This window comes from Ostrea edulis, chromosome 5 (genome assembly GCF_947568905.1).
Source record: "Ostrea edulis chromosome 5, xbOstEdul1.1, whole genome shotgun sequence".
In the NCBI taxonomy this organism is placed as follows: Eukaryota; Metazoa; Mollusca; class Bivalvia; order Ostreida; family Ostreidae; genus Ostrea; species Ostrea edulis.
Window position 1 is genome coordinate 11,734,322 of NC_079168.1, and position 20,387 is coordinate 11,754,708.

The 20,387-nt window shown below is 34.0% G+C and overlaps 2 protein-coding genes and 1 long non-coding RNA gene across 6 annotated transcripts in view; 1 reads left to right on the forward strand and 2 right to left on the reverse strand.

The window, feature by feature from the left end:
* LOC125650708 (uncharacterized) overlaps nt 1-7,239 on the reverse strand; it is a 47,905-nt gene extending 40,666 nt beyond the window's left edge. Inside the window, exon 1 of one of the 4 annotated variants that reach the window (XM_048879223.2) lies at nt 5,954-7,239. The gene's annotated coding sequence lies outside the window, so the exon portion shown is untranslated. Of the gene's footprint in view, nt 1-5,740 lie in introns of all 4 variants that reach the window. The other 3 variants (XM_048879220.2, XM_048879221.2, XM_056166675.1) reach the window with 3 other exon arrangements.
* LOC130055133 (uncharacterized) overlaps nt 1-19,667 on the forward strand; it is a 33,327-nt gene extending 13,660 nt beyond the window's left edge. The window contains exon 3 of the long non-coding RNA XR_008803392.1: nt 19,114-19,667. This is a non-coding gene — a long non-coding RNA (uncharacterized LOC130055133). The remainder of the gene's footprint in view (nt 1-19,113) is intronic.
* LOC130055130 (uncharacterized) lies at nt 16,202-17,616 on the reverse strand. Its single transcript, XM_056166690.1, has 2 exons — nt 17,508-17,616; nt 16,202-16,800 (listed from the first exon to the last, which is right to left on the reverse strand). The coding sequence occupies exons 1-2, from the start codon at nt 17,587-17,589 to the stop codon at nt 16,490-16,492; spliced, it is 393 nt and encodes a 130-aa protein (XP_056022665.1). The 5' UTR covers nt 17,590-17,616; the 3' UTR covers nt 16,202-16,489.
* Nucleotides 19,668-20,387: the final 720 nt, after the last annotated feature.

Sequence of the window (20,387 nt, forward strand, 5' to 3'; positions counted from 1 at the left end):
CTCTATTGTATCTAAATTTCCACATAATATACAAGAAGGTGATGTTTTAATTTTCATTGCATACAGTAATTTGTTGTGTGATAAAAATCTGTGGATTAATTTATATTGAAAAGATTGTAATGATGTTCCATTGATATTGTGAAAGGTAACTTGTAAATACTCTCTAACTCTTGCTGTGTTAATTTTGAATCAAAAATATTTTCCCATTTTGGTATACATGTTGGCAATTCTGCTATACTTTCTATCAAAATCCAGTAAAAATCTTTACAAGTCATGTTTGATATGGGACTCCTATCATCATTGAAACTCAGTATAAGTGTATTTCTATTTATAAAAGAATTATCATTTTGTCGAATATGCTTTCTCCAACTGTAGGGTATTGCATTTCTTAAACAATATAAGTATTCAAAAAAAGATATGTTTAAATTATATGTTTCACTTAATTTTTCATGGCTAAGGAAGTCTTTATCTCTATCTACAATATCTCCAATATATAAAATACCCCTTTCATACCACTTCTTCCAAAAAACCTCTTTATTGTCAATTTTAATATTATCATTAAACCATAAACTTTCTTTAAAAACGACTGGTTCAACATTTACAATATGTCTGAATTCTCTCAATGTACTAAAAATATCATTGTAAAACTTTGGCAAAAAAGTATCAATGTCTGAATGATTCATGCATCCTCTAGAGATAATAAAGTCATTTAATTCAATATCTTGCAAGTAAAATTGAATTATGCTTCTTAATTTTAATTTTATACGAGTGAAAATTCTTTTTACCCAGCCTAATCTTAATGATTTGACCTGTATATCAAATTTAGGTACTTTCAAACCCCCTTTACTAATTTTTTGACTGCTTACTGTACTTTTTACTTTTGGCTTTTCATTATTCCAAATAATTGGGTGGGCCAAGTTTTACTGAGACTGTTTACAGCGGGTGGACCAAGTTTTACTGAGACTGTTTACAGTGGGTGGGCCAAGTTTTACTGAGACTGTTTACAGCGGGTGGGCCAAGTTTTACTGAGACTGTTTACAGCGGGTGGACCAAGTTTTACTGAGACTGTTTACAGCGGGTGGGCCAAGTTTTACTGAGACTGTTTATAGCGGGTGGGCCAAGTTTTACTGAGACTGTTTACAGCGGGTGGACCAAGTTTTACTGAGACGATACAGACCACCTTGTCCAAAACTGCAACACCAAGGTCCATGCTGAGATTCAAACCAAGAACCTTTCCCCCAGAACCTAATCCATCTGACCACTGAAACAAGCTCCCAGAGGTGTTCTTCAAAAGATGTTCATCATGATTTGTTTAGTACATGTATATATATCCATATGCAAAACCCATGAATATATATATCTGTTAAATTAAATTCAGACTATTACGCGGACATATAATGGTACATAATATGAAGTCAAGACTATATGATCCACAGCCAGTCTAGCTTAGTTAAGTTATTGATTGATTGTATATTATTAAACGTCCCGCTCATGGATTTTTCACTCATATGGAGACATCACCATTGCCGGTGAAGGGCTGCAAAATTTAGGCCTATAATGCTCGGCACTTACAGCCATTGAGCAGAGAGGGATCTTTATCGTGCCACACCTGCTGTGACCTCGGATTTTGCTTTCTCATCCAAAGAACCGCCCCATTTAGTCGCCTCTTACAACAAGCAAGAGGCTCTGAGGACCTATTCTAACCTGGATTCCCATGGGACATAGTTAGCGTGATTATTCATTCATTTCTGATGAAGACTTATGTCTAAGGTTTGAACTAGGAGGTCCACTTCACAGACTTGCAGTATACAAACTGCTTTTGACTTATGATCACTGTCTAACATTCTGCAGACATACAGAAACACTCGCAATTAAATTAATGTTTCCCTCTAAAAAATCACAGTGTTGTACAGAATTGTACCTCAGTGCACTTCACACCATATGACGTCACAATGAAAAAGTATATTACGACATACAGGGTCTATCTTAGTCGTACTGCGGGGAGAAGTCTTTACTTACAATGGCTGTCTAGTGATAAGTTGTATACGTGTAAAATTTCCTGATTATATATTTATCTCTCTTTGGTATTTGTATCAGTCTCAAATTTTTGATATATAACATGAGCAAAGGTAATACTCAAATATCCTATTAAGACCTTAAAACTGTGACAGACCCCAAGCTGCACACGTGGTGTGTTTTAAAATGGACTAGATCACTGTAAGTAGACAGAGCGAAAGTTTAGGGGCTATATAAGACAGTAATACTACTTTTGGATATATATTCTGGACATATTCATATGTTTGAAAATTTTGTGCCCGGAGCAACTTCCGACTTATGTATCTAAAGGGATGTGGGCTACCCTGGTAATTCGCTGATCAATGTCAATATTTTGTTGAATTATAGCATATAGTTTGAGTATATGTACTTGCTCCCAACACTTTTTAAAATTCAAATTATTATCTTTTTGAGTATATCATTAATAAAAGGTCAGCTGGTAACCTGTATATACTTGAACTTTTGCTTATAAGTATAGGGCCTCATGATAATTTCCAAAAAATAAAGTGTTGCGTGATCATAAGCTGACATCACTGGAAATTACCATGTGGAAAAAGTATGGTAGTTCAGTCACAGTCAACATATGGGTGGTACTGTTTCAGTGTAAACTATAACAAATAGTATTATACTTGTGAATTTGAGGTGTGATTTCTGCCAAAATTATAGTCGTATATCTCGCTATGGAAACCCTTAACCTAATTGCATTCTGCTAGGTTGGGGTCTTTCCAGTGACCTTTGCTAATTCTAAAAAAACAGTGCAAGGATTTCCTAAACATAAATTATCAAACAGGAAGCACGCCTCCTCTAGGAATATCTGATGAAAATAAGATGCCTGTATTTCTTCTGATAAGGTGACTAGTGAGTACAAAGCTTCTGATTACATCTGTCAGTGGCAATACATACAGTGAAGTGTTTGTCATCACCAGTATAAATTCTGCTGTTAATTATCATTATATTCCATTGGACACGGAAAAAAAAAATTTAGTTAGAAAATGTAAAACGTAGGTGGAAGTTGAGCTTTCAAATACATTTTCAAACAAAAAATTCAAGACCCTAGAGGTTGTATTTTCTCTTTCATTGCGGCGATGAGGTCATTTAATATTCTATAAATCCTTATAACGTGACATTTAAAATTTGCTTCCCTCAATACAGAAACAATTAAAATCATAATTAAGATTCAGGCATCAATCATGGTGCCTGCAAAGACTAAATTTGCGTAGACATTGACTAAATAAATGGTTTAATTTTTTGAATATTATACATAAATGCAAGCAGTCCTTTTAATTATTGTAAACGTAAATGCAATATGATTCTGACTAATATTTATACGGTGTAACCGTTGGACCGAGCTAAGCATGTACGTAACTCCGTGTCCCGAGTGGTAATCATAATTCTGTTAAGTACGGTAGATTATGATTCATTTAAAAATATATATATTGAATGAAATTTCCTTACGCTAAACACCTAGTAACATCTCAATATTAAAGGAGTTTATATGGGGACAACAGTTTTACATGATCCGCCTATTCATTGAACGTGGGAAATAAAACGCAAGGCGACGTAAACTGTGCATTGTGACGTCACATTTAGCCTCAACTTTTTTCTCCTTTTCAAAGTAAACAATTATAAACAACAATAATACATTCCTTATGCAATGAAAAAGGCCGTTAAAACTAAACAAAATTAATCAATAGATTCAAAATGGTAAAAATTAAAGTAACTGTAATTTTATCGTATATTCTTATTCAAAGAAACTCATGAACTCGTTCATCTATTTAGTCGTATTACGGTTTTATATGTATTTATTTGCTAAAACTTGTTACAGTGATAATTATATTATTCACTTTGAACAAACTGAGTGTTTCAATTACGAATTGCACATTAGAGTCTTCTATTATTGGCATTCAAAATAAAACACGAATAACTGTTGAAGCAGGTAATGAAAAAATAAATGGCGGCGCCCATATGGATCACGAAAATTTCAGTGAACATATATAGAGATTATCTCTTTTTCTTTTGCAGATTTTGACTTTTTTCTTTTACATACGTGTTACCTTTAGAGCCTTGCTTCGCGGACGGGCCTTTGGCCCGTCCAAGCTTCGCTCGGTATGAATGGTACATATTTTCGCTATGTCCAAGGTCACATAAAATCCGCAGAATTTCGTACCAGCGGACTTAAAGCATGCAAGCAATTTTCATGCACAATTCAGCAGGATTTTGTATCCGCGGACCAAACCAAAAATGATAATCTATGAAATTACACTGTATGACACATTACAATTTTCTATACAGTATTCATGCTGATGATCATAGTATATTGTGGAATAGCGGGATGTAATACATCGTCGGATACGCATGGCTGATTTCGTCTCCTACGCTTGAGTAGAAGACGAGATCAGCCATGGGTATCCAATGATGGATGCAATATTCTTTGATGAGGAACTGTACTGGAACAGCTAATTCTTCATGTTATCTACAATTCTGTATACACAATTTTAGCTGCATGCAAATTAAGTTCATTGTTAGTGTATTTCTAAGCAAAGTCAATATATACATGTACCAATGAATTGAACATAATTATTGTCAAGATATTGAAGACAAAAGGATTCGGCACAAATTCTTAAAATGCCCTAGATTCGGTGCCTGCCCAGTATTATATACGACAGGAAAAACTACAACCTCCGGAATTAATTCATGTTCTTGACCTACAGAATTATCATATGGTTTTGTTTCATAATGAACAAAAAGCATCCTTGAAACACTCCATCCTGCTAAATGTAACACATATAACTGCCATAGTGTACTATTTTAATGTAAAGAATACCATTCCCAATAAAAACTCCAATCTTCACTATATGACACAGAATTAAAGTAATCCAAAGGGCAACATATGCAACCAGAAATTAGTTAACAAAAGTTAAATGTCCTAAATTAACAGATGGTGTTCAAAAACTTCAAAAACAGAAAATATGCAAATAATACCACTATCATTATTACACTGTAAGCCTAAAAGTGGTATGCAAATATGTAAAGCAGAGGATTTTACACTTCTCATTTTAAGAAGTTTTGTTGGAAAAGCCAAGCCAATACTGGGAGGTTTACATTTTTCAATAAAATTTGAAAATCAAGTGTGTTGTTTTCCATCAATAATTCACAAGACGTGGTGTTTATTTCTCCAGCTTCATGAGAAAAAATCTTGGTAAAATCATAAATTCATATATTATATGCTGATTAATCATTCTAGATGCAATATATCACATAAAAGTGTGCACTACGGACCTAAACATGAAACCTCAGATATTGTCAAAAAACAAATCTGCTCAACAAATATAGGCAAGTATTATGGAGGCATGTTCATTGGTAATTTATGTGTGACATTTTAGTGAGAGCTAGAACTAAATGCACCACAGCATTCTGTTTGGTTGTAATCTTGTCAAATGTCTAGGCCTGAGGCTAGATGCAACAAGATATAAATTCCGCTTAGTTGTAATGTCTAGCCTAACTGACTTAAATCCAAGCAAAATCAGCGAGTATATGCTTGGATGTGATGCCTATATGGTGGTACAGTGTAGCCATCATTCAAAATCACCACAACCAAGTCAAATCTCACCATCTTCATGATCTTGACCAATATAAAGGCCATGTAAATTAGTTGAAAATCATGAGATTTAAAATAAAAGTTTACCTGTAAAATCAAACAATAATCACTGAAATGAATGACTGCCATTCACCGAAAATCATCTTATGAATAGGCTTATAATTTGTTTTCAGATAGAACAATGACGTAAATGAAGCACTTTCAAGATTGTTGAAATATATCCTGAACTTGAAGTGTGACCAAACAAAATATATACTCTGGACCTTACCTACCTATCTTTTACTCTGACAGTCTTCTTACTTTTATTTTGTTTCTGGTTGTCTCTGGACTTTCTTGGGAAAAAACCCTGACAAAGCAATCTATATTTAGATTCTACTTTCACTTTGACTTATGCTCAACTTTCACGGCCTGCATCCAGCGTTTCTCTACGAACAATAGTATATGTCATTTCTTGAATCATGTAAACTGCATGTTTCTTGTGAGCTTTTGAAATCCGCCATACTTTTCGAGAAGGAAATAATACGAGGAAATTCTTCCGTGACATTGTTTTGACTGTGTAATAAGGAAATGTAACCGGTGGGATCAAAACGCCCCGGTTCTTGGCATAATATGGTTTACATAGGGGCTTTTTTTTTTTTTTTTTTTTTTTTTAACTAATCATGCAGTCATGTTTGAATTTGATTAAAAAAAGAAAAACAATAGTTCCACTTATCTGAAATACCCGAGACGAGGCTAGTTATTGTCCGATTCGAGATGAGAGCATACTGTACATGTATGTACATATTATTATAATATAGACGACCGAAGATGAATGTTTTTCAGATGAAGGACTGCTCCGAGATTCGGTGAAGGCGTCCTGTCCAAATATTCAGCCGAGCCAAATCTCAGCCGAGATTTTCCTCGATATTACGAGATAATTATCTCGTAATTACGAGATCTATTCTCGTAATTACGAAATATTTTTTTCGTAATAACGTGATAGGGGAGTGTAAATTTATTTTTTATATGATACTAATAGGCTTTCGTAGATTATGGTCCTGCTGTTTTTATCAGATATTGATTGATTCGAGTTTATTCAAATCATGAGCCTGGGTTGGGCCTTATTTTACATGGCAATATATGGGAAGTATGAGAAATAATGATAAAAAAAAAACTTAGATATTTCAAAACTATGAAAGCCCATTTTCATAGTAAATAATAAATAAATACGCGTTCAGAAATGTTCGCAAATAAACGCTCAGCTTTTGCGTAAAAATTCCTAGAATTCGCGAATAAACTCATAACTATCGCGTTATAACGCGAAAGTTTCGTGAATATACACGTATATTTATATTACAAATCGCATTTTCCTCTATGAACCAACCATATTTCAGCGCGCGACACAATCTGTTCACATTGACTATGAACGGATTATGAACTAGCTAGCTTAATCTCGGTTGAGATTCGGCTCGACTGAATATTTTGACTGACGCCTTCGGTGAAGGCGTCGGTCCAAATATTCAGCCAAGCCTAATCCAGACCGAGATTAGAACTAGCTTAAAGCACGAGCGTAATGATTTGGGGGGGAAAAATAGAACATCTGTTACAAAGATCTCGCAAGTCACACCTTTGCATTAAGATTATAAACTTACGTGGATTATCATCCCAATCTTGCGGTCTCCTACCTCCAAAATATAGTGCACCTTGCAATGCTGATAAAAGGCAGGGTGAGACGAAATGTGAATATTCAGCAAAACAGAATCTCAGCCGAAAAAAAAAAAGAACATCTGTTACAAAGATCTCGCAAGTCACACCTTTGGATTTTAAAGATTATAAACTTACGTGGATTATCATCCCAATCTTGCGGTCCCCTACCTCCAAAATATAGTGCACCTTGCAAGTTGATAAAAGGCCGGCCGGGTGAGACGAAATGTGACGTCATGTCTATGTGTTGACGTACGTCACAATAACTACTGTGACAGAGGCTCAGTCTGATTAAAATCAGATATTCATTACTCATTATCATATCGTTGGGACCCATCGATATCAGTCTGATTAAAATCAAACCCCATCATATTCATTATCATATCGTTGGGGTCTGATTTTAATCAGACTGACAGAGGCTATGAGTTCGTTTTATGCAAGAAAATAGAAGCAATGTAAACAAACGGTGTTTTAGTAAATGAATATAAATATAAGAAATGAACATCACTTTTGAGCTATTAATATGAACGGATTTGGATTTGAGGCAAATTCTCTGTGAATTAATAAGTATCACGTTATAACACAAACCTTTCAAGAATAATTATCATATTATACGCAAAACATTTTGCATAAACCTTGCTTAAATGAACTCTAATTTATCGATTAAATGCGCTCAATAATAGACAGTCTGATTAAAACTACCCCCTCCTCCTTACACTCGTCAGGGTCTGACAGGCATCACAAGGAGGTCATCTTTACACGACCTCTGCATCTGACCAATCGGAGAAGAGCTTTTCCTTCTTGGGAAAGTCTTTCGGAACTCTTCAATAGGAGATAAAAAAGTTGATTCAGAAATGGCGGCACCCGGTGTTCCCGGGCTGACACCTCAGAAAATTTACTTAATTGACAATTTTTGTATAATTTGTGGGTTTCGTTTCATACAAACTGTCAAAAACAGTGACGGAACTGAAAGCTCTCTTAAATTCTTTAACAAGAAGTTGAAGTTGACAGCAGATCGTATACGATTGGTCGATACATGCATCGGGGAGCAAATCCTGACGAGTGTAAGGAGGAGGGAGTGGTTTTAATCAGACTGAATAATAGATAAATTGCATATAATTTGTTCATTACGATGAAGAAGAGTAAAGAAAGACTTGTCCTGCTGTACTTTGTATTTTTGTACGTGCTCATTTCCTAATATAATTGACAGCTATATGTAAACAGATAATCTTACTGACCTTTCATTCCTTTGTACTTGTGTAAAAATAAAACCCAAATTATGAAAGATCTCCACATATTTCATTCCCTAGAAAGCGAACATTTCCATGTCCACTTCCATTTCCACTGTGCCGTACATGTTCTTTTTAGCTCACTTGGGATTTCAGCTTTTCTGATCACCCGTTGTCCGTCTGTTTGTATATTTTTCACATTTCGACTTTTCCTCCAGAACCATTGGGTCACCTTCAACCAAACATGGCAAAAAACATCCTTGGGTAAAAGAAGATTCAAGTTTGTTCAAATGAAGGTCAACTCCTTTGTCCAAGGGAGATGTTGGCGAAAATACACTGACAGATTTTAAAAATCTCCAGAACCAGCTGGCGAATTTCAATCAAACTTTGCACAAAGCATCCCCAGGTGAAAGGAATTCAAGTGTGTTCAAATGAAGGGTAATGCTACCTTCAAAGGGGAGATAATCACGAAAATGCAAAAATATGGTTGGGTCATATAAAATTCTTCTTCTCAAGAACCAATAGGCAAGATAATTTGAAAATTACATGAAAGCTTTCTAACATAGTGTAGATTCAAGTTTATTAAAATCATGGCCCCCAGGGTTAAGGTGGGCCACAATACTGAATAGGGGATCAAAGTTTTACATACGAATATATTGGGGAAATCTTCTCAAGAACCACTGGGTTAGAAAAGTTGAAATTTTCATGAAAGCTTCCTGACATAATGCAGATTCAAGTTTGTTAAAATCACCCCCCCCCCCCCCCCCCCCCCCCCCCCCCCCCCCCCCCGGATAGGATGGCGCCACAATAGGGGATCAAAGTTATATATGCTAATGCATGTATATATAAGAAATATCTTTAAAAATATGAATGGTCCGAATTTTAACAATTTTTTCCCACCTTGTAAAAACGCTGTGAACTCATCGCACATGCGTATTTATAAGGCTGTACGGCATGTCATACATTATTTCACCTGATTTAACCAGAATTATTTGATTTTAAATCGGTGTTTACAAACAACAGTCACGTGTCCAGTTCATCGATGATCTTATCTGTGTAAAGCTGTGTATTTTGTTACAACAGTATCGCGTCATAACTTTAAGAGAAATAAAAATATCACATACCTCTTAATAATTTGTTGTTTTACGCTCTTTCAGTCTTAAAGTTAGACAGTTGCGTTTGACTTATACATGTATGTACCTCATGTTGGGATTCCCCTGACCCGCGTGGGGCTATTTATAGACGCCTAATAGATGTATAATTTATGTGTACCGCTATTATTTACTTTTTGAATAATCTTCTCACTGTTTTCTTTTACATGCAAATGTTTTCACGCATGTAATTAAGGGAAAGTTAATAACTTAAACTAATTAATCTGCTTTAAAGTAATTATGTACAAAAACAATACATGATCATACAGCTTTAAAGTAGTGCTAGGTTTTATATTTTGTGTATACATTCTTTACGAGAAGACCTTTCATGTGAGTCACATTGATCTAATGATGTGTGACTTGTGACCTTGACCTAATGTTTGACATACTTTTAAAGGGGAATTAGCTGTCATTTTGTCACAAAAAATTGAATTCAATGAAAATTGCTCTATATTATATATTTCAGTAATGACGTAAGTATTTAATTATTTTAAAACCTCAAAGCAGGCACACGAATGTGTAATTTTGGTGATTAAATAATAATTGTCTTGCAAGGCAATGGTTCTTATATATTTCGTTACACTAAAAGTGGTTTTCTAACAGTTTTATTAGGTTTCTTTTGTTTTTGTACAGAATAAATGTTTTTATTAGTCATTAATATATTTTCCTATGCCATTGAGAGATTTTGAGAAGAAAAAGGTTGCCGTCGCTTTCACAGCTAATGCCCCTTTGATAAAAAAATCTTATCTATTCAATATGTCCCGATTGATTTAAGTTAGATTTTTCAAATCTTGTAGTCCCCTGGGGACCCGGGTTAGAATAGGTCCCCAATAACCCTTGCTTATCGAAGAGGCGACTCAATGGGGCGGTCCTTCGGATGAGACCTCAAAAACTGAGGTCCTTTGTAACAGCAGGTGTGGCACAATAAAGATCTCTCCCTGCTCAAAGGCCATAAGCACCGAGCGTAGGCCTAAATTTTGCAGCCCTTCACCGGCAATGGTGACGTCTCCGTGTGGGTGAGATATTCTCGAGAGGGACGTTAAACAATATTCAATCAATCAAATCTTGTATATAAATTTCTTATGGCAAGACCTTTCATTTCATATCATGTCCGTTGACCTTGAACTCTGAGTTTGACCTACATTTCAGTAAACATAACCTATTAAGTATATATCAGGAACTATTTTAGGTAGGGCATTCATATTTTGTATAAAAATTCTTTATGGTAAAACATTATGACACAATGGTGTTTGATCTTTTGACCTTGGAGTTTGAACTACTTTTTAAAAAAAACTAACCTATTTAATATTTCCTGAACTATTTAAGGTAGGACTTTCATACAATGCATTTTGAATGTAGATTCCTTATGGCAAAACCTTATTATACTTTGGTGTTGACCTTGAACGACGACAGGGCCAAGGTGAGTGATGTGGCCCAAGGGCCTCTTGTTTACATATATTACAAAAACTACCAAAAATTGACCAATTTTCAATAATATTCTTCTGTACAACCACATATGTAAGAAAAACTAAATGCATAATGATGTAGAGCAGATAGACATTTCATGATCCCCGGGGTAGAGGTTCTGACTCCAGGGCAGGGCCAAACTTGGTATTTAGTATTTATGTGTAAAACATTTTTGTAAAAAAAACCCATCTTCTTGAATGCTATAAAAAAACATTTAAAAAAACATCTTTAATGCTATTGATACTAAATTGAAACTAAATGGATATTTAGAATGAGCAGGTCGCCCTTTACCAACATTGTAAATTTCATGATCCCTGGTGTATGGAGCGCCAAATTAACATAAACTCAAATAATTGAAGATATCTTCAATTATTTGAAGATATCATCAATTCAATTATTGCTCTCTTTAATTGAATTAATGCGCGCATTAAATCAATTATTGCTCTCATCAAATGAATTAATGCGCGCTTCAATTCGATTATTGCTCTCATCAATTGAATTAATGCGCGCATCAATTGAATTAATGAGAGCAATAATTGATTTAATGCGCGCATTAATTCAATTATTGCTCTCTTCAATTCAATTGATGAGAGCATCAATTGAATTAATGAGAGCAATAATAGATTTGATGCGCGCATTAATTCAAATATTGCTCTCTTCAATTCAATTGATGAGAGCATTAATTTCGTAGAAATATTGCTCGCAATAATTGATTTAGAGCTCGGTATAAATAATTTGATGATCTCTTTAATTCAATTGAAGATATCTTTAATTATTTACAATGCTTTTGTATAAGGAATTAATGCGCGCATCAATTCTTTTAAAGAGAGCAACAATTCAATTAAAGAGATCATTAATTCAATTGTGGATATGTTGAATTGAAGATATCTTTAATTATTTAGTTGCTCTCTCTAAAAGAATTATTGCTCTCTTCAAATGAATTAAAGATATCATTAATTCAATTGAAGTGAGCAATAATTGAATTAATGCGCGCATTAAATCCATTATTGCTCTCATCAAATGAATTAATGCGCGCATCAATTCAATTATTGCTCTCATCAATTGATTTAATGCGCGCATTATATCAATTATTGCTCTCTTCAATTGAATTGTAGCGCGCATCAATTCAATTGTTGATATCATTAATTCATTTGAAGAGATCATCAATTCAATTAAAGCGTGCATCAATTCAGCAGAAGAATTAATGCTATCATCAATTCATTTAATGCGCGCAATAATTCAGAATTGAAGATATCATTAATTATTTGAAGAGATCTTTAATTAAATTGTTGCGCGCATCAAATGAATTGATGATATCTTCAAATAATTGAAGATATCTTCAATTATTTGAGTTTATGTTAATTTGGCGCTCCATACTGGTGAGGGGTAGAAGTTTTGGTATCAGGGTGGGGCCAAAATGGTCAGTGATTAAATTGATGATAAAATTATTCCTGTAACCATCTCTCCACCCCCAACTTATAAGTGGGGGAGGGGCAACTAATGAAACAAGATGTTCACAGAATTTATTGGTTACCTGAGTATTAATTAAAAGTATCACAAGTCTCAAGGATTGCACAATCTTGAATTAATGATTTCCTGTTCTGGATATCAAAGCTCAATTTTAATAATTTAGCAACAATAAAAAATTAGATGTGTTCTTAAAATGCCCCTGAATACTGATGAAAGACTACATAATACAGTGGAATCATCATTGTTCTGGGGGGATTGATGTTTGTGGATTTAGTGGGTCACTCTTACCCACAAATTTACGTGTCCTCGAAACTTTTGTTAAAATAAGTAAAGTTATCTCTCCTAGTGACAGATTATCACTTACCCACGAAATTACGTCCCCACGAACCAGCAAAATTTTGCTTGCCCACGAACATTGTCCCCCATGAATCAAAATAACTCCACAGTATATTTATATTACAACTATACGATTATTTTGGACCTGTCCTGGGGTCAAAACCCTGGGTTTGCGAAATTCACAATTTTGATACATCTCTTTCTGCTTTTCCTAAATATGCATTTAGTTTTCATACCATATCAGCAAATTTAAAGAAGTCTTTTAAATGATAGACATTTAATCATGACCATTTTGGCCCCATCCTGGTACCAAAACCCCTACCCTGGGATCATCAGATTTACATTTCTGGTAAATGGCTACCTGCTCCTTCTATCTTTGCATGTAGACTCTATTTAGTATCAATAACATTTCAGATTTTATTTAAATGTTTTTACGCATGAACACTATAAATACGCCAGAGATTGCCTCACCCTGGAGTCGGAACATCTACCCCAGAGATCATAGAATTTAGAGTGTTGGTAGAGGCTCATGTGACTAAACACTCCAGCAAAAGGTACAGTACAAACACTGCATGTTCTACTTCGCTATCCATGTTGGGATTCCCCTGACGCGCGTGGGTCTATTTATAGACGTCTATTATGGGATGATTTATATATATATGTAGCCACAATATTTACTTACTAAATAATATTCGCACTGTTTTCTTTTACATGCAGATGTTTTCAACCATGTAATTAAGGGAAAGTTAATAACTTTATAAAGTAATTAATCTGCTTTAAAGTAATTATGTACAAAAAAAAAAAAATACATGGACAGCGGGTCATACAGCTAGTAATTCCACCCTCCTGTGACATCATAAAATTTAACAAAATCAATGATTTATTTAGATTTATGATTGATATTACCATACATTTTGTTCAGTCTTTTCCAATGGTTATTATAAAAAAAAAATCTTGTTAAACATAAAATAATTCGAAAGTCTAAGTTATACATGAATAACCAATAATATGTTTCAAAATATTGAATCCAAGGGCAATAACTCTGTTTTCATTGAATCCTTTATCAAGTTCATTATGCGATAGATTTTCTTTATTTTTTACAGAAATTTTGAATATTTTGTAAAGAAACAGTTTCATGAAATTATTATAAATACTATTACATTGTTTTAACCAGTTTTTGTGAAATTTTCATGATGCTGTTGAAGGAAAATTGCAATTTTACGACATTGCTATATGATTTTGTGTATGTATGTCTCGCATCTTAAAAAGTGTGATGACCTATATATTTATTTGATAGTTTATTAGTTTTTACTATAATAAATTGAAATAAATTCACATTTTAAACTTTTATCAGATGATAGTGCGAGTATTGAGTTACCTTCAGAAAGCATATAAAATTACTACACACCGGGCTTTGTTTCCATGGTAACAGATCAAAAAGAATTAAATCATTTATGCGATTTGTCACTTTGTTTTATAATTGTACAACTTTTGAAGAGTGCATTGAGCATTTTCATGAATAAGATACAATTCTAGCCCCAAAATGATAAATGATACTTATATTTATTCGTCAAGTATTGTAGTATCACATTTATTAGAAATTAAGATGTTAAGTTTTTTCTTTTTCTAAATTCAATACAATATTTTCAATATCCCGGCGGGTTTTCCACGGTCCTGCTTCGTCATAAATTCATTGTTACATTAGCCCGAACCTGGGGCGCGTTTTACAAAAGAACTTACGATTTACGACAAACTTTACAGACTGGAATTTTCCAGTTTATTGTAAGGTCATTCACTGCAAATGCAAAATATTTTTTCTAAAATATTGAAAATTAAACCTCACAAAAGTTTTACTTCATTCATTCAAAGTAATAACTGTGTAATACAATTTAAGACTTGCGACTTGTTGTTTTGTAAAACCGGCCCCTGTCTTATACATATATACTACATCTTTGAAATAAATTCCCTCTTCTTGCTCCATTGTTTGATGTTTGTTTACATAGTTGAACATACAACTGTAACCTTCGCGACAATATAAAGCCCAGTCAGTGGTGGATCTAAAAAAAAAAAAGGGGGGGGGGGTACCGTAAAGTTAGTAAAAATGACAGTAATAAATCTGTTTTATGTGGACGTTATGCAGATATTCCCCAGACAAAATTAAGACTATTTTAAGATATACTAGAAAAGAACCCTTTTTTATTCTCTACATTTCAAAGTTCATGCGATAAATCGCTCTATCAGCGCAAGTAGATGTTATATAGCATTGAAATATAAAGTGTATACATGTAACTAGAGAGCATTGTCAGGTTTATTTTTAAAAATGCTTGTGAATGTCATAAAAATTTCTAGCTTCGTTAATGTCGAATAACCTTGTCTTTGAGGATACTATTCACAAACAATGATCGATTATAACAGCATCAAAATAAATCCTACTTTCCCCAGCAAGATTCGCAGAGATTACATGGTCACAACATAATTTTGATGGAAATTAACCGTAGCGCATACTACATATGCAATACTTGTGATTATGTATATATAAAAATTGTAGACTTTTATGATATCAAAGAAAATAATTTATAAATGATCATTTGAGAAACATTATTATTATTTTGTCATAGAGATTTACACATACGCCGCTTGACGCCGGCACAGGGCCCGAACTCTGTGATACCATAAATATATTTACAGACTTGCTAATACTACACTGTGATATAGGCTAGATATAGTATCTCGTGTTTGCAAGCTTAGAGTGATTGATGGTATCCGAAATGAAGGGTCTTTTTAAGTTTACATGATAGAATTAAGTAGCCATGGTAACTTTGGGTACTATATACTGATATAATTTCCTCTGGCGGGGAAATATATGACCCTTGTATTCAAGAACTTCGTCAACATGGACTTTATGTGGTTTTGTTGGTGTGGTTGCCAATGCCAGACATCCTGATAGTTTGCCCTATCTCATACAAGCCTTAACTCCAGAGGCTGTTGAAAGCTACTTTTCTCATCTCTTTGAGAAGGAACACTTAACTACTCACAAATACAAAGGTATATATGAATCAACAATAATTTTGAATTATCCCTCTAAAACTGGACTTTGTATACCTACATATTTTATATACGTTGTCAATGTTAGACAACCTTCAGAACACCAATGTGTCACATTTGTATCTCTATTTTATGCTCATGAGAAATGAGTAAAAAATATATTGATTTACAATTTATTATTAGTCTCATAAGCACTTGCACAATAACATTTTAACAGTAATAGTATAGCACAATTTATGCACATACAATTCTCCTGACTGCTCAGATTAGATTAATAAAACTCAGTAGAATTAAATCCAAATGTCAGAATTAAAGTGTTACACAAAAAAATATACAACGTATCCCACTTTTGATTCACGCAAAGTTCTCATAGCATTCAGAGTCCAGTTCTAAATCCCAACAAGACACAAAAATTGCTGTCAAATATCAAACAAGTACTGCAAACACAGATCACTCTAACTTGCCCGTGAGAAACTACACTGGGCAGCAACTTGTGCCTGATGATACTTATAGGGTTGTATCCTCTCGTTGTGGAAGTTTAGCGTGGCTGACACGAAGTTAGGGGGATCGGAATCGGTATCCACGGCGCGCAAGATTTCCCAGGAATGAACCTGCGCCTGTAGCCAGCTGCGGACGTAGTATTGTTTGTAAAAGTACATCACGGTGTGGACCACGGTCTTGCATCCCATGTAGTGAAGAGCTTGTTCTTTTCGGCCTAGCTGGAGAGACCTTTCAATCTGACGTTGATGTCTCTGAATCAACTTATCTGAAAAACAAAAACAGAAATTGCATTAATCACATTAAAATATCCTGTGTCTTACATTAGAGTGTTATGAAAGTACATTACACATCATCATGTTTATTGTTGATAGGGATTGACTGAACTAAACATCGGTACAAGACATCTAACAATTTTACATTATATTGTTGTCTGATAGAGATTTACCCCCCAATAAGAATCCCTGCTAGTTTGGATCTCTTTGTAAATTCAGTATTGCATTGTATCAGTATAACTTGCAGATCATATATCCTTTATTTATATGAAAACCCTATTACAGCATACTAAGCAATTAATTTAATACAGTTTTGGAGCAATTTCTTTATATTCACAATTGATTGGGGGAGGGGGGTTGAGTTCTAATCTTAAAATAACAAATAATAGATATATACCATATTCTCAAATTCCCAATTATTCCTCAAATTAAGATATGGTTACAATTAAGCAACTGTAATAATTATTTTTGGTCCTCAGTTGTGAAATAATTTTTTTAAGACAAATGTACAGATGATGTTCAGGTACAAGTAATCCTCTGAATAGTTTTTGATAAAATGATATACATGTCGAGTTACACTGTATTTAATATTAGAAAGTGATAGGAATTGGGGTTGGGTGTAAAGAATCCCATGTTTCTTATATAAGGTTAATTATACCTTGTATCATTTAACACAATAGCATGTTCAATAAAAGCTTACCTAACAGAACAATCTCTTGCCTGGCTCTTTCATGGTATCTAAGTTGTCTCAGCAAACTGTGGGCAATATCAATATTTTCCATTTTGGTTCCAGAGGAGAGATCAGGACAGTATCAATGTGTGAAGCAAAGTTCAGTTTTGATGCAACTTTAAAAAACACCCCTCTTATATAGGTACTGTGTTTATTTGGAGTTACTCATGGACTCTCATCAATCAAACTCATGAGGCCAAAATTGGGTAATTAGCCTACTGAGATCAAAGGAGGACTCCCCTGTGTAAACACTGGTCTATAGTCCACAGCTTGGTTGTTTAATTACAGACCTAACTGAGTGCATTAGTGTCACTTGTTAGTTACTCTGGAATTTAATGATGGTCAATTTCATACAATTATACAATTATGTTTGAGCAATTTTAACACATTAAAGAATTTAATGTGGAGTTATACTTGGTTATTAGTGTTAAAAAATATAGCTTCTGTGTTCTTGTTTTTTATATAATTGAATTTAATTAATACTTTAGTATGTAATAGAAAGCAAAAGATTTTAAAAATGCATTTAATACATGTATGTTTGTTATGTATGTCTATTCTTATCATGTTAAGTCGGTACTCTCAATCTTTCTTCTTCTTTTTTATTGGTTTTTGTACACATAATAAAGTACATGAATACAACAAGTCATAGAAAGAGAGAAAAAGAGAGAGGCATGTTTTAAGTAAATATTAAGTTCCATCTGTTCCATTGAGTATCAATTTTTTTTTCACCATTTTTTTTCCCTGTTGTACTTATTCGTTTTTCTTTCACTATTTTTATTTGATTTCATTTTTTCTCTTTTGTATGTCATTTAGATCCCATTAACCATCCCACATTTCTATTTTGTTAGAAATAGTACTTATATAACTTAAAAAATATAATTCATATCAAGAAATCATAATACTTATAATCATTATATTTGGAATGACTTATCATCCTTTTACTTCATATCTATGTTGTAATTTCTTGTGTGTATAATTATGTGGACTTTACCTTGTACCTTAAAGGAGGAGGCTTATATAGGCATTGCCTGCTGCCTAATCCTTATTATGTTATTCATAATAAAATACTGTTTAAATAGATCCAATGAAGAGATAAACTTTAGATGTTTTGTTTAAGTGTTAAAAATATAGTTGCTGTGTGGGTTTTTTTTTGTTTTGTTTTTTTACATAATTGGATTCAGAGTTTTTATTGTATATAGAATTATTTTGTTGTAGAAAAATGAAATCAACATTTTAAAAAATTGGAATTGTAGGTATGATGTCCCTGGTGTGTGGGGAATAAATTTTGTTCTCCAGAATGGTTTAGGAGGAGGGGGGGGGGGGTAGCCTCTCTAAGGAGTGACCCTCATGTAAAGGGAAAATCTAGTATACATGTTGAAAAACTTTCATCTGTAGATTGTAATTAAGCCACAATAATTCTTTATTTTTATTCTGATCGATTTGATATACTGTAAACATAATTGAAATTTTGTGAAACAATCTGACATGAAATTATATTGGGATTTTATATATTTTGATATCCCGTTCAAGTTCAAACAGAAAACCAAATAGAGTACTGTATATGACTTTCTTGTAGGGGAAAGCCATGGGACAGATGCTTTTGGACTTTGAAATACAAAATGTGCCCAACTTGGTGGAAAAAATTGAAGAGAAATACAGAAGATAGTGTATGATTGTGAAATGATGGGGAACAAACATTATATTTACATTTTTTTAAAAATACAAAACAATGTGGTGTGATTGTGAAATGATGGTTACATTTAAGAAAAATACAAAAGATTGTGTGTGGTGTAATTGTGATTTGTATGCAAATGATGGGATGGGGGGGGTGGGGGGTGAAATGGCGTCATCCAGTGAGGGCGCCCAAGAGTCGCCTGAGAGTGATATTCATGAAATACAGACAATAGAGTCTCTCAAAAGATCAATCAATGACTTGAAATCAGAAAATACAACGCTTACAGATACAACCAATAAAATACAATCAGATTTTGTTTCACACGCAACACGATGCGAGCCTTCTCGCAAAAACACCAATGCACACTTGAAGAAACTTGATGGTCTTGATTTCACTGAGTACCAAGTTGTGAGCAAGAAAATGAATGACGAACTATCAAGAGTATCTAAAGTATGTGTTAACTTACAGAAACAAATTTCAAACACAAAAACACAACAAGAGCAACGCCAACGTGGCATTATACGCCCGTAGATTTTGCTCAAGGAAGACATATTTCAGTGGGATTAATATTTTAGTGAAGTTAGCACTGTCCTCTGTGAGCTAATTCATTATTATGCTTGTAGAAATGGATATCAAGATATAAAGAGGGATAGCCTTAGAATGCACTACTTCATAAATATGCTAACGGTTTGGTTTGTATCCTGCCCACAAGGTTTTCCTAATAAGTGATACTGCGACCTTGACCTTTGACCTTATAAAACAATAGGCACCTTCCTCTCATCATGATGATCAAATATACCAAGTTATAATATCCTGGAGCTTACGGTTCGGTTTGTATCCTGTCCACAAGGTTTTCCTAATAAGTGATACTACGACCTTGACCTTGAAACACAATAGGCACCTTCCTCTCATCATGATGATCAAATATACCAAGTTATAATATCCTGGAGCTTACGGTTCGGTTTGTATCCTGCCCACAAGGTTTTCCTAAAAAGTGATACTACGACCTTGACCTTTGACCTTGAAAAACAATAGGCGTCTTCCTCTCATCATGGTGATCAAATATACCAAGTTATAATATCCTGGAGCTTACCGTTCGGTTTGTATCCTGCCCACAAGGTTTTCCTAATAAGTGATACTACGACCTTGACCTCTGACCTTGAAAAACAATAGGC

Bases quoted from the DNA above. Each gene is read 5' to 3' on its own strand.
- LOC130055130 (XM_056166690.1), bottom strand. From the start codon at position 17,589: ATGGAAAATATTGATATTGCCCACAGTTTGCTGAGACAACTTAGATAC. The intron at 16,801-17,507 runs GTAAGCTTTTAT...TTTGTTTTTCAG, and splicing joins GCAAGAGATTGTTCTGTTAG to ATAAGTTGATTCAGAGACAT.